The sequence below is a fragment of the Embiotoca jacksoni genome, unplaced genomic scaffold, assembly GCF_022577435.1.
Source record: "Embiotoca jacksoni isolate LCO1_2020_lvr unplaced genomic scaffold, fEmbJac1.0.p SCAF_14, whole genome shotgun sequence".
NCBI classification, from domain to species: Eukaryota; Metazoa; Chordata; class Actinopteri; family Embiotocidae; genus Embiotoca; species Embiotoca jacksoni.
This window is the reverse complement of record NW_027185274.1, coordinates 12,320,450-12,337,362: the sequence shown is the minus strand read 5'-3', so window position 1 is coordinate 12,337,362 and position 16,913 is coordinate 12,320,450. Positions and strand designations below refer to the sequence as shown.

Genomic DNA, 16,913 nt, shown 5'->3' with positions numbered 1-16,913 from the left:
CCAGCTGGGAGGTCCGGGTTGGATGTGATGTCCATTGTAAGAAGTTATGTGCACGCTGCTGTTGCCTTCCTCTAATGCTCAACCCCATGTCTTGAATTTTGGCCAGATGTTTTGGTAAAGCAGTTTCTCCAGCCGTATTATTGCAGTCATAGTTCATATCCATTATTCAGTTATAAAATAATTTGCCACTTACAGTGTCTGCGCTCTTCACTAATGTCGTCCGGTAGTGACAAAGACTCTGTTTGAGTGTGTGTGTGTGTGTGTGTGTGTGTGTGTGTGTGCGTGCGCGCGTGCGTGCGTGCGTGCGTGTGCGATCACTCGTGTGCGTCTTTAAGAACGAGGGCATGAGAGGCTCGTAACAAGCCGTCAGGGCAGATGTTGCGGATCTTTCCTGCAGAACAGCAGCCCTTCTCAAGGCAGGACGGCCGCGCACACACCAGCTGCTGCCTCTCATCTGCATATGAGCCGCAGATTGGACCAAACCGGAGAGCAGGGTGGAGCTCTTGAAACGCTCCTGATGCAGAGTGGCAGAGATCGAAGGTGTACCTGTTTAAAAAAAAAAAAAAAAGAAGATGTTTCCAGACCGAGTGTGAGGAGATGTGGAGGAGGAAACGGGATGCCGTCTGATCGGTGAGGCTCGGAAAATAGATGTGCTTACGTAACGTGGGGGTGCCCAGAAACTACAGAAGTGACACACTGTCTGCGGAGCCGTTCAAGGCCCTTCCACTTCATCCCTGCCGTCCGGTGAAACCAGAGGAATACGACTCGTTCTGAAGGGACAATATGGCAGCAAATTCAGAAGCAAACATTGATACGGAGGTATGTGGCTGCTGCTTTCTCTCCTTCTGACCCTGCAATTTAAGCGTTTGTGACTTGCTCTCGGTTTTTCCTCACTGACTTTCCAACGTAGTCATCTGCGGCTGCAGGTTTTCCCTGTCCGTGCACACCATACACATGCGTCAGAGTTTAGAGGATGCTCCTGAGCTGAACCGCTCGCATGAATGCGTGTGACTGCACTTCCTGCATAAATAGGGTTTTTCGCAAGTAAAGATCATTTTCTGTTCAGCTGCTGAGAGGAGCTACGGCGTCTGTTTTTGCACACGCGCGTGTGTGTGTGTGTGTGTGTGTGAGATTTTTTTTGTCCCTGTTGTCCATCTCTTGAGATATCAAAACACACGTATTGACTGACACATGTATTGATCAGCTGTGACAGCTTAATGCATTGACGGTGTCGCGAGCCGGCCTCCGATGGCGGAAGACGTTGTTTCACAGTCGTTGGCGCCGACAGGAATACGTTTGGGGCTCGAGGAACTCGCATCACCGGGGCACCGGATCCGTCGTTATCCCGCCGTGGCCCTTTTCCTGCTTTCTCTCGGAGAACAACCGGAGTCTTCATTGTTTTTTTTTTCTGTTGCGCTGAATATGTGGAGTTGTGGTCACGTGAACATTTGCATGAGCTCTATGGCTGTGGGAGAGTGTGGTGAGGGGGAACTATTTCTGTCTCTCTCCCTCTCTCTCTCTCTCTCTCTCTGCTCTTCTCTGAGCCAGCTTCACACAGAGCCCCGCTATAACTATCCAAACAACCACAGCATTCACACAGAGCGCACATGGCTCACTTCACCACCTGCTGCTGGCCTCATCACAAGGGGAAACCTTGCTGGTATTCAGCCTGCGCGGTCCACAACGTTCGCATTTTTTTGTAAAGGAATACACGTTGCTTGTTTCGGGTGTGAACGCCTTTGAAAAGCCACATCCACGTGCACGCTTTTTCCTAAAACAATTCAACAGCAGCTTCACGTCACAGTGTACGTAATGTCATAATTGCGACTCCCAGCTACACGCCATCTCCTACGCTTCGCCGGTATGCAGTTAAGTAAGCATTCCTGCCAACGGGGTCAAACCTTGCCAAGTAAAAATGATGTATCATTCAGTGAAAAATAGCACAGCAATTATTGTAGCTCGATTTTTAAACGACTCTGTCGACTGCATTTCCTCCCCAGCTGAATTGTGCTTTCATCATTGAGGGTCAATAACTACATGCAGTATAGTTTCTTTATGACTTTTGGCAGCCTCTGATTGCATTTCCCATGATGTCGTACGGGGAGCATTTGAAGAGGGATTTCCCCTGAGAGCTGTGTTTAATGCAACAAATCATCATCCATCAGCACTGCGTCAGCCATACCCACTACCTCCATCCAGCAGTAACAAAGCAGCCTGCTCGACCACGCCACTTGTTTACGTTCAACTTGGTTTCATGTCCTTCAATTGTTTCTCGGGTACTGCATAAATTATCCATGATGGTTTTAGCCCTGTCGTAAAAATACGTCCCTCATCTCTCAGAAGTGCTCGAGGGGTTACTTTTCTCCCAGCGGTCTCCTCGATAACCTTTGACTGAAAGACCTCCAAGGGTATTATTTGTCTCAGTAGCTGTGCAGCAAACCTACCACTTGCTTCCCCAGACTGCTTATTAAATTTCATTAAAATGATTGGATCCATTGATCTGGAGTGTATACGCAATAAACAGCTCCGTAGTCAAATTTGACATGACAAACATTGAATTCCAGGCCAACAGCCTTGTGTCCATTTTGAGTCTTCAATGCACCCTTAATGCATTTTTATCAGTATTGCGGGAAATGCCAAAGAAGCCGCTGCTGACAAAGTACAATATGTCATTACCAAAGGCCCTAATGTCTCATTTATTTGGCAGTGTAAAAATGTGGATAAATGTTTTAAGCAATGAGAGGAAGTCTTTAAATCGTTTTAAATTGCGCGAGGAAGTCTTTAAGGTCAATTGGACCCGGGTTGTCGAACTGTACATGAACGCTTATTTGTCATAAAATAGTTCTTGAGCCGTTGTGTTTTTGAGGCATTTCCAGTCATATGTTTTGCTTCAGGGCCTCATTGTGACGTTTTGGACTTGAACCAGCCACACTGTGGTTTCACTCGCAGTCTGAGGCTTATTTATTCAGTTTTATCTCCGTGTTGAACACAGAGATAAAACTGAATAAATGCAGGGGAATCAGTGACGATAAAGGCGGCTTATTAAAGTCCACGAACTAACCCTCAGCCAGATATGGAAATTGTAATTGGTTCAGGTCTCGGCTGAGACTCGCTCCAGTGGGAGACTCTGTGTGGTAACCTGATGGAAATGACGTCAAAGCCCATCAGATTTTATTCTGGTTATGCAGCAGAAGCATTTTTTTTTTCACATCTCAATGACATTTCTGTAACTTTTACTTAAAGTTAATTCACAGTTTGAGGTCAAAGTCATAAACACTTTCTTGTTTGTTGGTTTCCTGTCCGATTTTAAAAAAAACACAAAAAAATGATGTTGCTTTTTTTGTGCTTTCATGTCTCACCAGACCAGGACTGATGTTTATATTGCCAGTCACTCATGTGTCTCATAAGCGTATTGATTTATCTGCTTCACGCACAACAGCCTGACGTTGGTTTTCTATTGTCTCCGGATAGGAAGTGCTCATTCTTTTGGTTTGGACAGGCTGACTTATAGGAAATACCTGCCTGTGAGTTTTGCCGATGTCAGACCATTTGCTTTGGAGGACTGCAGGAGTTATGCACTCAATTCAGTGCGAATAAATCCAAGCGAAGGATTAGATGCTGCTGCTTTTCTGTGCGACGGGAGAAAATGGCTTAATGGAGTTGGTGTTTGGATGAGTGGAAATATAAGCATGTAGTAAAATCTTATCAAATGTCTCTTATTTGTTGAACTTCTAGGAAGAATTCTCCTGTTTCTCTTTTTACTGGAGAAAGGAATACAAACTTCACGCCAAATAACAATCCGCTCTGATAGCTCTTGACTTCTGTTCACCTTGTGCGGCTTCTTTCTTGTGCTTTGTTCTTTGTGTTTTTTTTCTTCCAGCTGACTCAAGTTTATTAAATACGGAGGCCGTCAGAAAATGAAATCCCTTTCTTAAAACTTTATACGCTTTAAAAAAAAAAAAGGATTTAATGTCAAGACTAAGAACATCATGGCGTGATGACCTGACTCGTTCAGTGGGAGACGGGAAAGTTGTGTTCCCGTTTTGATTCGATCAGTCTGTCACACAAAGCTGCTCTAGAGCGCGCAGAGGAAACCAAACGCACCACCTGTACGCAGTAATGCCTTCCTCATCAGTTCGGATTTAAAGATGGCGTAACCTGATAGTATCCGCGGCTTCGAGAAGAAATGGGCGGCCGGGCCTCTGAGGTTAGGGTCATGTTCAGGAATGCCACCGAGGGAAACAAAAGGAGACACAGACACAGCCCTCAAGACCGGTAACAGATGTTTTATGTGCGTTGCATGCGCCCAAAACAAAAAAAAAAAAAAAGAAAACGGGAGGAGAAATGATGGCGGTCTGGGATATAATAGCTAATGAGGCCGTATGAGTCGTATCATCGCAGACACCCGATAGTTCACGTTGAGGAGCAACTTGCTGCATAAATTTGCTTATGAATGAGGAAATCATCTTAATTCTTAATGCTTAATGCGGTGCGCAAGTCGGTTGGTATATAAATACTTTATAATTAATTCATTTATTAGTTTAATGAGTGAACTCATTAGCCGAGCTGGCGGTTATGTTTAGCTGATTATGACGGGGCCTCCAGCAGCTCAACTTCTTGCAATTTGGATGCACCTTTTTGAAGAACCGTACTGAACCGGGTGATTGGTTTCATCTCGAAATGATGACTTGTTTGCTTTTCATTCTTCTTTTTTGTAAATTGGACTGTTTGTCAGACAAAACCAGACATCCCTCCCAACCCTCACAAATGCGCACGTCTTTTCCGCTACTTTTTTGACAATTTCAAACATCGACGCGTACAAAACCGTCTCGGTTGTCGTGACTTAGTTTTTGACAAGCAGCTCGGCAGCTCCAATGTTTCGGTGGTCAGTGCACTTCCCTTTTTGGAGGACGTACTCCCCCGTCGGGGTCGGCGTGACGTCTGAACGGTGACGTGTGGCTCGTCAATGCTGCCGATCGATCGCGCCCCCCCCCCCCCCCCCCCGGGGGGGGCCGCCGAGTAGCTCGATTGGAGCTGAAGGACGCCGTGTCCTCTGGGAGGAGGCGTATAAAAGCTGGAGCCTCTGGTCTCTGCTCGTTGCTGCCCGGTGGAGGTGGTGCGATGACGAGCGGTCTACGCCGAGGCGAGAAGAGGCTATACGCGCTGGTTAAAGGTACCGCAGGTGAGGCGCCACGCGAGAAAAGGAGGTGAGGCCCTGCATGGATGCTGAATGCGGTTTTATGATCAACGTTTCTGCGGGACAATTAGTTCGTGCTTTTAAGTTTGCGTCTGCGATCGATGGATGTGGGATTTTAGCTGCAGATTGCGCCTGATGTTGCTGAAAGTTGTTTTCTCCTCTGTCTGTTTTGCAGCTTTTCAATATTCAGTGAAAAAAAAAAAATGTTCTAATACATTTGTGTGCATTTCAGCTGTCAAAGCTTCGCGATCGACCATTTCCTCAATGTAGGTCACAAAACTCTCCATGTTAAGCATTGATCTTTGGTTGTAGCACAGGAAAGCAGGTCACCGATTTCCTAAACTGTGAAACTATCAATGCCCTGAAGCCCTTAACCCCAGTATGATGGAAACTGTAGCCTGTGGGAGGGCATAAACCATCTAGTAATGACAGAGGAGTTTTAGAATTACATGCATTGAATCATGAAGGATATCAAAATTAAAATGGTAAGATTCTCTCTTTAATTATTAGTATCAGACTTAAAGTAGTTTCAAGTGGCGAAAATAACGTGAAATAAACAATACTGGAGCGTTGAGTGGGTCTAAAAATAAAGGAATGTTTTTGGGATGATGTGTGAATTCTTTGGCGTTTGACTTTTCATCGGACCTTGAAGTGACTTTTCATTTTCTTGCATTGTGTAACTGCTGCTGAGCCAGATAATCGCATCTTCTGGCTCTGACATGAGGCGGAGTGGAGCAAATCTGGTGGTGCTTCACACATTTAATAGGACAATACCACAGGAATGAATGACAACTAGAAGTGGGCCAATACTATATTGGAAAAACTGTGGAAACGGACGCCCCTCAAAATGCCATTATGCATCACGCAGTCATCTCATCTGCTCTGTAATCATACCATCTCTGTGGTAAATGGTATGTTGTTTCATATGCTGTTCCTTTGCCTTTATTTAATCTTTTTTTTTTTTTTTTTTTCCCACCTTCCTCCTCATCTTCATCTGTCTTGCCTGGACACGTTCGCCTCCTCTTGTTTTACTTCTCGTAACTCTTAAAAACCTCATGCACCTAATTCCCCCCCCCCCCCCCCCCCCCCCCCCCCCCCCCGGCGGACTCTTGGGGCTCCTTCTCCTTCCCCTACTCGACCGAACACCCCCCCTCCCCGCCCTGTTTTTGGCCCTTGCTAAACCTCGCCACGCGTGTGCTCCCTTCTGGTTGGAGATTGCAGAGTGCACTGCAGCCCCAGTTGCGATGGAGGACAGTGACCATGAGCCTCCGTCTTCATCAGACGAGCACGACTCCCGCCCAGCCTCCCCTAATCCCAGCAGGGACCATGATGATGGTGAACAGGTATCAGTCGCAACCCCCCCTCCCCCCAACAACAACAAAAAAAAAACCCTCCTGAGAGTACAGTTAGAAGATGAAATCCTGACTCGTCTTTTGTTCAAGCCCGTCCTCAGCATCTTAACTTTAATTGTACCCATTGGACCAAAACTCTGGAAACAGCTATATATATATATATATATATATATATATATATATATATATATATATGTATGTGTATATATCTCAAACAGAAAATTGTCCCCGTGTGCTTCGCGTGTCCTGCCACAGCAACTCTTAATCTAATAAAGAGTGCATAAACATAGCATGAGTGCACAGTGCGGGCTCAGAGCTGAATTTAAATGGCCCCGTTGCTCTCGGAGGGACGCTGCATTATTTATCGAGCAGGGAGACTTTTGTCTGGGGGACTGGGCGAGCTGGAGGAACTGGAGTCTATGATACACACAACAGAAGGACACTTCAGCTGTGTATCCTCCGGCAGGAAAAGCTACAGGGTTTTTTTTTTTTTTTATCTTTTATTTTTTAATGAAGAATAAACCACAGGCATGTGAAGATGAACCGAGTCGTCCTTTGATGACAATTATAAAGAAAGCTTGTTGCTTCACATTAGTTCTGCAAAGTTACGGAGCGGCCCTGGAGATTTATAACCCTTAATGTAGGAAGAGGGATTTCACTCGCCGCTTCAAAAACTTTTCTATCACAGCTCAGTCGATATTAGTTTCGTCGTGACCGAACAACACGCAAATCAACTCACTGCAGACGCCTGTTTCTGCTGTTCAGCTCTAACGTGATCCTTCTGATGAATACGGGTCATTCAGCCTCCATCTTTTTCATAGTCAAAGGTTCATCCAGAGTTGTTGTTTTTTTTACAACCAGTTAAATCAGTTTCTTTCCTTTATCTGTCACCTGCTGGCCTTAAACTACAAGTGAGAAGAATCTGTTTTAAATAAACTCAACATTTTCACGTTCGGGAAGGAGACTGCGGCTGGCTCGTGCTCATATTTAAGTATCCGTCGTAGAAGAGAAGATTTCCTCTTGTCTTACTTCTTGCAGTGAATTGTCAGCTTTGTAAATGTCTTTGTTGCCGCGTCTCAACTCTCAAAATTGAACGCCGTCTTCCATGAAATATTAAGACCGTTTCTAAAAAAGTGTACTGTTTTTTTGTTTTGTTTTCCTGCCCTCTGGATCTCACACCCTCCCTTGTACGCCGTCGCTGTGCCTCTCCTCAACCTTTCTCGTCCTCCTCCCGTGTATTTTCCTTCCACCTCGTCCTCCGCGCCGCCGCCGCCTCTCACCCGTCCCTCCCCCCCCACGACCTCGGTGTCCCTCTAGCATTCGAGCCAATCGGACGACGCAGAGGTGGAGAACATTATGCAAGACCCCCAGGACCACCGCCGGGCTCACGATGCGGACAGGGAGGCCGAGGGCGAAGGTCGCCCCCACACCCCGTCTTATCTGCGGCCGCCCGTGGCGGGTAGAGCCCAGTCAGATCCAGGTTCAGACCCCGGCTTGCCGCAGAACAGAAGCGTGGAGTTTGACTTGTCCTCCATCAGTCCCTGCAGGTCAAAGAGCCCCTGGGGTCGATTCGACCCGTATGACAATCACGAGGTAATACGAGGAAGCTCCGTCAAGAAACCCCAAAATAAACCAGCCCCCGTGTGCCTTAGTCGCGCTGTTAGATGCGACACGTCCTGTGCGAGTCCGCCCGCAGGCCGACTGACGCGCTTCACGGGACGCAACCGAGTTTTTAGAGGACTGTGTTCGAGTCTAAAACTGATATGAAGCTTTCTGTGGTAAAAAAAAACAAAGCAAAACAAAAAGCAGTTTATTTGTGCTTATTTGTCTGTTGTTGTTGTTGTTGTTTTTTTTTGCTCTTGTGTTGTTGACTTAATCCAGGGGCCAAACGTTGACATATTGAGACTGGGACAATCTGTCCAACATATTTGGAGTGGTTGGCGTTGAAAAACGACAGCGTCGTATAAGCATGGTAATGTGCGTGACCCTGATGGACTCTCTCGTCTTTGTGTTCGTTTTTAGGACCAGGACAAGGAATATGTGGGTTTTGCAACGCTGCCAAACCAGGTGCACCGCAAGTCGGTAAAGAAGGGATTTGACTTCACGCTGATGGTGGCAGGTAAAATACCACTTCGCACATTGGCGGACATTTGATGTTTAACCCACCTTTTACTTTGAAGAGACTGATAATCACAAAGCTTTAAGCCTCCCTGTCTTTTTTTTTTTTTTTTTCTCTTTGTTGTTGTTTGTTTGAAGGCGAGTCTGGCCTGGGAAAGTCCACCTTGGTCAACAGTCTCTTTCTCACAGATCTTTACAAAGATAGGAAGCTGCTCAACGCTGAAGGTGAGGAACCCGCAAGACTTTCATTTTTTTTTTTTTTTTTTTTTTTTTTTTTTGCTTTGTTGGATATTCTTCGTGCCGCCGCGAGCAGTCGCCGATATTTAAAAAAAAAAACCTGATGTCCGTTTGTGTCTCTCCCGCAGAGCGAATCACGCAAACGGTAGAAATCACCAAACACACAGTGGACATAGAGGAGAAAGGCGTCAAGCTGAAGCTCACCATCGTGGACACCCCCGGGTTCGGGGACGCTGTAAACAACACTGAATGGTGCATGTCAAACATCTTCCAATCATTAAATAAATAACTGCAGTCTGAATGAAACCGTGAGCCTTCACGGCGCGCGGAGGGAGAAGCTCTATTTCAGCGCCGCTGCGGGTAGCGGAAAGTCGGGCGCGGCGGTTCAGCCGCCAGGCGGCCTTCGCTGCCTCGGAGACTGAACAGTCCCCCCCCCCCCCCCCCCCTCCCCGTTTGTGTGTTTCTGCTCTAGCTGGAAGTCGGTGGCCGACTACATCGACCAGCAGTTCGAGCAGTACTTCAGGGACGAGAGTGGCCTCAACCGCAAGAACATCCAGGACAACCGCGTACACTGCTGCCTCTACTTCATCTCCCCCTTCGGTCACGGGTACGACAGCGCCGCAGTTCTCCTCTGGGGATCAGTCGGCCGGCACACACACTCTCTCTCTCTCTCTCTCTTTTATATCACTCCCGATATTGGTGAACGGGGGAAACCCTTTCCTGCTGAAAAGCAGGGGAAGCTCGTTGGACCCGTGTCCCCTTCCCTTTTCATTCCGCCGCACACGTGCTCCTCCGCGGCCTTTTGTCTTTTAGCGCCCGGCCGCCCGAGTAACGAGAGATCCGTCGCGCGTATCCGGTGTTCCGGTATTTACCTGCAGCGCCTCCGGCCCCCCCCCTAAATTGTTAATGCAGCCTCTCTCGGCCGGAGCCGAGCTCTCGGCCGCCTTCGGGTGAATTTAAATCCGGTGCGGCGCTTTCACGCTGGTCAGTTGTTTGTGCCGAGTGGTGCTTTTCAGTGTTATTTTGCGCGCGCTCAGCACCGTTCGGCATCGCTGGTCGTCGAGGAAATCTACCATAAAGCTCAGGCGATGATGCCGCCGCGGTGCATTTTTCGACGTGACAGTGATGGAGGAACTGCTCCCTCTGTTGGTGAGCTTATGACATTACCCATCGCACACCACGCACACACACACACACACGAGCAAACCTTTGCTGCCGCTGGCAGAGACGTCATCTCATGGATTCATTTGAACGTCAAATCAACATCTTCGGGCTGTCAACGTACAATTACAGATCAGACTTGTGGGTTTATTGTTTGACCAAAAAAAAAAAAACCCGCGCGTATGGATAACTGCGGATCGCCACCCAGGATAAATGCGTTGTCCCTTCATCCCGATCACAGTCCGACCATTAACATTTTATTTTACACCATCTTATGAGCAGACGTGGTATCGATCGGTCTTCTGCCGTAACAGTGAATCACCCATTTCCCTCCCGTCTGAGGACTCCTGGCGTTCGCTCGCCGCATGTAGAGAGAGTATTGTGTCTCATTGTCCTTTTTTAAAAGTCTGTTTTCGTGTCTCTTCCAGTCTCCGGCCTCTGGACGTGGAGTTTATGAAGGCTCTGCACGAGAAGGTCAACATCGTCCCCATCTTGGCCAAAGCAGACACACTCACCCCCGCCGAGGTCAAGAAAAAGAAATTTAAGGCAAGGCGATCGATAAACTGTTGACTTGCGCACGGGTAGATCGACAGAGACGTATTCCTTTGATCCACTTTAATCCACTCTCTCCGTTTCGCACGTTTTCACTCCGCGGTTTCGTCTCCCCGCGCGTGTCCTCGCAGATCAGGGAGGAGATCGAGCAGTACGGCATCAAGATATACCAGTTCCCCGACTGCGACTCCGACGAAGACGAGGAGTTCAAGCAGCAGGACCTGGAGCTGAAGGTGAGCCGGAGCCGTCGTTCGTCCTCCCGTCCCCGTCCGTTCGGCAGTTTGGGGTTTTGCGCGGCGCTTTCGTTTAACGGATCATACAATTATCCATCAAACGCGCGTGACCTCGACGGTTAAGCCCGCCGCGGGCTCCGGGGTCTCGGCGAGCCGTCCTTTCTCCGCCCCTCTCGCCCTCTCGAGAGGGTGCAGTCGGCGTGCCCGGCGCGCCTCTCCGTCCCGGGGCGGCCTCCGATGAGAGCGGCGCGTCAACAGACCGAATGGGAAAGCGGCGAAACGAAAAGTCCCTCTTCGCAAATATCGGGGTTAAAAAATGATGACTTGTTCCTCCGGTTCGGATTAAACGGAGACGACGAGGAGGGGGGAGGAGGGGGGGGAGAAAGATGGACGGAGACACTGAAGAGGCAAAACCCGCGACCACAAAACACACCTGCGCTGCAGCAGTCCGGTACTGCAACCGGTCCGTCCTTAAATACCGACACGCCGAAAGCACCTGCCGTGCCAGACACTTTGTTTTTTGTGTTGTTGTTGTTGTTTTTAAAAAAAAAAAAAAAACGTCATTTTGATTTTACGAACCTTTCTGTCGTCCCTCCCCCCCCCCCCCCCCCCCCCCCCCCCCATCAAGGAAAGCATTCCCTTCGCGGTAATCGGCAGCAACACGGTGGTGGAGGCCAAAGGGAAGAGGGTGCGAGGCCGTCTCTACCCCTGGGGCATCGTCGAAGGTACGCAACTCCGCAAATCGCCGCTGCCGGGGGGGGGCGGGGGGCGCCGTCCCGCGGACCCCCGTCACAATCCCGCGAATCGCGTCTCGCCGCGTCCGCGGCGTTAATTCATGTAAATTGATCCTCGCGTTGTGGTCCGCAGTGGAGAACTCGGCGCACTGCGATTTTGTGAAGCTGAGGAACATGCTCGTGCGCACGCACATGCAGGACCTGAAAGACGTGACCCGGGAGACCCACTACGAGAACTACAGAGCCCAGTGCATCCAGAGCATGACCCGCATGGTCGTGAAGGAACGCAACCGCAAGTACGCGCGCACACACACACACACACACACACACACACACACACACACACACACACACACATTACGCAAAGAGAAATGTGCAGAAGAATGAACGTGACTGAGCTGAAAGAGAAATAGGAAACATCGAGACAAAGTTATGAACGATACGGATGTTAAAACGTTTTTTTTTTATTATTGAAAAGTTAAAAGTGTGAACTAAACTTTAAAAAAAAAAAATATATATATATATTTTAAATAGATGAAAGCTGTAACTACTTTTTTTCCAAAAAAAAAAACCAGCTGTAAATATGAAACGGTCCCCCCCCCCCCCCCCCGGTGACCCGTATCTCTCCCGCAGTAAACTGACCAGGGAGAGCGGCACGGACTTCCCCATCCCCGTGGTGCCCGGAGCGGTGGAGAGCGAGACGGAGAAGCTCATCCGAGAGAAAGACGAGGAGGTACGGCACGCCGACCGCGAACCGGAGTCGCGCCACGACCGCGACCCCGACCGCGACCCCGACCACCACCGCCACGAGCCCTCGGACGCTCAGACCAGCCCGGAGACGCGCTCGCCCGATATAGGCGACGAAGCTCTCTGAGGCCCGTCGGCAAGCTCAAGACGTGTTGTTTCTCGGACGGCGCTGGTCCGGATCGCGACGTCCTCTGGGGGTTGACGAGGAGTTGCGCGTTTACCTCGAACGCCGCGGGTCGATTGCGAATTCGAGGGGCAAAATAGAAGTTCTGTAAACGATGATATTTTTTATATATAAAAAATTAAAAAAAAAAAAGCTTTTGTGTCCCGTCAACAGAGCGGGTCACTGTTACGACAAATATTCTTAGAGGAAATGTTACTGTTGTAAGTTACTATTAATTCAATTCTATAGATATGAGCCCGACGCCCAAATATTAGGGTTATTTTAAAGTCCCAGTTCAGCCGAAGGTCGAGCGGACGGGAACAGAGAAGTTACCTGTGGTTTTAGAGGTTGTTCGGTGCGGTCGGGATACGTTGATAGAAAGAGATCCAGCTGATGATATGTTGTCAAATGTGTTTCAAGTTCCTTCCCTCCCCTCCACCTCATCCTCCAACATCTATTTATTTCATTCAATAAAGACATTATTATTTCCCCCCCCTCATTTCTTTTTATTTTCTTTTCTTTTCCGTGTAAACAACATTAAAATTAAAGTCTCACTGTGACGTCATACTTTGTTAGTACACGTGTGATTTTGCCCACGAGTGCTATATTCAGCACCGCACGGTCCAATCACAGCGCAGCGGCCGGCCGGACCGAACATCTGCACACCGTCAGTTCCCACAAAGCACGGCGGCACATTTAACGTGGGGGGGAGAGGGGGGGAGTGGGAGGTGTGTGTGTGGGGGGGGGGGTGACGACATCAGTTTGATTCAACAGAATAAGTCAACATCATTAAAAAAAAAAAAATCATAAGAAGCTAACGGGGCATCGGTTGATTTGATATCCTGAACACGCTGCTTCGGTATTATTCAATATTCCGGCGTGGGGCGGGGCGGGGCGGGGCGGGGCGGAGGAGCCCGGCGGTTTCCGCGCGGGTCACGTGACCTAAAAGAGCAAACTCATCTCCCGAACTGTTATCGATCCGTCGTCGTCCGCGCCGGTCACGTGTCAATAATTTGCCCCCCCCCCCCCCCCCGGTTAAAAAAAAACAAACAAACAAACAAAAAAAAACCAAACAAACAAAACAACAACCCCGCCGCGGCTCGTTGACGCGACTCGAAGGGTCGCATCAAAACCACGTGGCTAACGTGGCTTTTCTCGTCTCTCCTCCACAGCTGCGGCGGATGCAGGAGATGCTGCAGAGGATCCAGGATCACCTGATCACTCAGAAAGACGCCTATTAACGCAGGACCCCCCCCCCCCCCCCCCCCCCCCCCGAGTCAACGCTGTCCACACGTCTCTCCTTCACTGGGATAAAAGAAAAAAAAAAAAAAAGAAAAAAGAAAGAAATAAAAAAAGAAAAAAGAAAAGAAGGCACCCAGGAAAACCTTTCCTTCGCTCTCGAACATTGACATCCTCTTCCGGGTGTCCAGCCAGCCGCCACTCAGCCTCATCAGCAGCATGTTACCAACGTTGGATCGGGAATGGGGGAGGAGACGTTGGAGGAGGAGGAGGAGGAGGAGGAGGAGGAGGAGGTGGTAGGATGTTTCTGGACGTTTGCAGCTTCAGCGACTCTCTTTATCTCCTCCGGAACCCGCAGAGCACCCCGAGCCTCCGCTCCGCCGTTTTAAACCGGCGTCGCCCGGTCCGGTCGAAGGAACCTCTCGGTCTCGGGGTTCGAGGGTTAATTCACATATCGTAATTGTTTTTTTTGTTTTTTTTTATTTAACCACATGATCATCACGGGGTTGTTTTAGGAGCTTTACATCAAAGTACCGGTGACGTGCTTACGATTCTTTAAGCACACTTTTCTGGTGCAAGTTTTGTTTTTAAATTTTTTTTTAATTATTATTATTATCTCTGTAGGTCAACATACATATATATACTGTAATAATTACATTTTGCATATTACACTCCTTTTAAGTTTTCCTGTTTTTTTAAAAAAAAATTTTTTATTTAAATACACCCCGCCGCACCGCTTGACATTATACGTAGAGTCCGTCTCCCCCCCCCCCCCAGAAAAAAGCTCGTCGTTTCACGGTCGACCCCCGCGACCTCGATCGGACAGGAATCTAGATTCGCATGAGGTGAGCGTCCCAAGGTCGGGGGTCGCGTCAAAAAAAAAAAAAAAAAAAAGGCCACGCGGTGTATTTATTTTTGCACGTATTGTGTGAAGGTTACTCAGATTGCAGGTCAGTTTAGTGATCAACTGTCGAGGAAAATATGAAAATATATTTAGAACAGTTGGGGTTGTTTTTTTTAATTTTCTTTTATTTCCTTTATATTGCGGTCGGTTAAAGGTTCTCACTTCAAAGGCTCTTCTGTATTACGTGAATACTAATCTTAATGTTTATCTTCTAACCAATGATAAACTTAATTGACCCAAATGTTGGATTTATCTTCAAAAGTATGATTTTTTTTTTTTTTTTGTAATAACTTATCAAATGCCAAGAGTAATGATCAAAATTACGAAATGAACATGATTCTCTTGCCAATTGTTTCCAATGTCGCAAAGCTTTTCTTGACTCTGCTCTGACTGGTGTGACCTTTCGTTTAAAAACCATATTACATTCCTTCAGCTTCCATCCCGGAGTCAGGTCGTATTTTTGTTTCTGAATTTGTTTTATATTAAATTTGTCTTTTGTTATGCTACATTTTTGAGTATATTTAAGTAATAAATTTATAAATGAAAGGAGGATGGAGAGGGCGATATGTACAAATTCTAATATTGTAATAAAATACGAATATAATTTCATGCTCAATCGGACATTGGGTGTTATTTTCTGATGTGATATTGCATAATTTTGATTAAAAAAAAAAATTCTGTTATAAAAGTTTTTAAGTCACCGAGGCCCTATAATAAATAGATGGCGGTCAGTAAAAATAGGGGCTTTTTTTTTTTTTTTAGCAGTTTTGACTTGAATGCAGCTGCCTCTGTTAAAGCCCCGCCCCCCTCAGGTGTGTGTGTGTGTGTGTGTGTGTGTGTGTGTGTGTTAAAGCCCCGCCCCTCTCAGGTGTCTGTTATGCCTCTCTGGTTTTTATTCTACATTTGATGATGTCACTTGGCGCCTGTGATTGTCAGATGCATTGATTATAGTTTTATTTTCCGGCATAATAACAGTATAAAGCCCCATTTTATTCAAACTCTTTATGTACACAAAGCCCCCCCCCCCCAAAAAATGGAAAATTCTGCAAACCAAAATATAAAAATACCAAAAGAAACAGAAGCAGCCCCAGACATTTGTAAACATAATACAATTTATTAAGTATCTTTTTTTTTTTTTTTGTAATTTTTTTTTTTTTTGTAATAAATTTTAAATTTGACATATTTCCCCCAGCTTTTTAAATAATACAGGTAGATCTAAATGCAGCCCAACATTTACAGGCTATATACAACTTAAACTTTCTCCATAGGGAAAACACGCATGTATATTGTTGCTTCTTCAAGTATCTGCACCCCCGTTAACTTTGAACACATTTTGTTTTGTTGCAAAATGATTTGTAAGTGCAACTGTCCAGGGTCATTTGCATAAAGTCTTAAGGTGGCAAAGGTTTCGATTTATCATTGCACTGAAGGAGTTCTTGTGTGTGTGTGTTGGGGAGGGGGGGAGGAGGAGTGGGATGAGGGGGTGGTGGTGGTGGTGGTGGTGGGTCTCTCTGCTGTAATCATATTGCATCAGATCAAAATACTAAATTAAGGGTTGAATACTTTCCAAAGTGGCCGAATGTGATATCAACGTGGGAAGAGGTCTGTACAGTCGTCGCCCCCGTCATATACAGCACTGTACATGGTCCCAGGGAAAAAAAAAAAAAAAAAAAAGAAAAGAAAAGAAACATAGGAAATTGACATTAAACGGAAGAAGTTATTCTCCAGATGAAACAAGCAACGGTAAATCTTAAAATACAAAAATCATTTTTTTTTTTTTTTAAATGTCTCACTTTACATACACTTGATACTTCAATAAAGTAATCGTATTTTTTTTTTAAAAAAACAACAAAAACAAAACAAAAAAAAAACCGGTTTTAACTTCTGCTAAGTGCGCGCTACTCCGCATCCCGTTCACAGATCAGTACATTCAGATTACATGAGGACAGCACAGCTCGCCGCTGTTCTACTGAGTGCTATGTTAAACTGGCTGTCAACTTTGAGACTAGTAGAAATTTTCACAGTGCTAGCTTTTGGGGGGAGGGGGAGAAAAAAAAAAAAAAAAAAAAGGGGGGGGTAGTCTTGAATAAACACACGTCCGAATGGGTTTACGTCAGCCGTTAAAAGTCACTTTTGCACCGATCCCCTCCCCCCCCCCCCCAGACGCGCATCCTACTACCGTACGCGACACAAAACGGCACGGAGACGCACTGCACCGTATATATATGTAATATATATATATATATTTTTTTTTTTTTTTTGGACCTTTTTTTTTT

The 16,913-nt window shown here is 46.8% G+C and overlaps 1 protein-coding gene across 1 annotated transcript; it reads left to right on the top strand.

Annotated features, from left to right (window-relative positions):
• Positions 1 to 329: 329 nt before the first annotated feature.
• septin4b (septin 4b) lies at positions 330 to 15,253 on the top strand. The gene is made up of 11 exons (XM_069148008.1): positions 330 to 819; positions 8,572 to 8,668; positions 8,806 to 8,892; positions 9,033 to 9,156; positions 9,377 to 9,511; positions 10,494 to 10,611; positions 10,749 to 10,850; positions 11,479 to 11,575; positions 11,718 to 11,880; positions 12,218 to 12,317; positions 13,667 to 15,253. The coding sequence occupies exons 1-11, from the start codon at positions 784 to 786 to the stop codon at positions 13,733 to 13,735; spliced, it is 1,128 nt and encodes a 375-aa protein (XP_069004109.1). The 5' UTR covers positions 330 to 783; the 3' UTR covers positions 13,736 to 15,253.
• The last annotated feature ends 1,660 nt before the right edge of the window (positions 15,254 to 16,913 follow it).

What these genes read in the sequence shown, in the direction of transcription:
- septin4b (XM_069148008.1), top strand. Translation starts at nt 784, where the DNA reads ATGGCAGCAAATTCAGAAGCAAACATTGATACGGAG. An exon ending in TCAAGAAAAAGAAATTTAAG is followed by an intron (nt 10,612 to 10,748) that starts GCAAGGCGATCG and finishes GTGTCCTCGCAG; the next exon opens with ATCAGGGAGGAGATCGAGCA. An exon ending in TCCGAGAGAAAGACGAGGAG is followed by an intron (nt 12,318 to 13,666) that starts GTACGGCACGCC and finishes TCTCCTCCACAG; the next exon opens with CTGCGGCGGATGCAGGAGAT.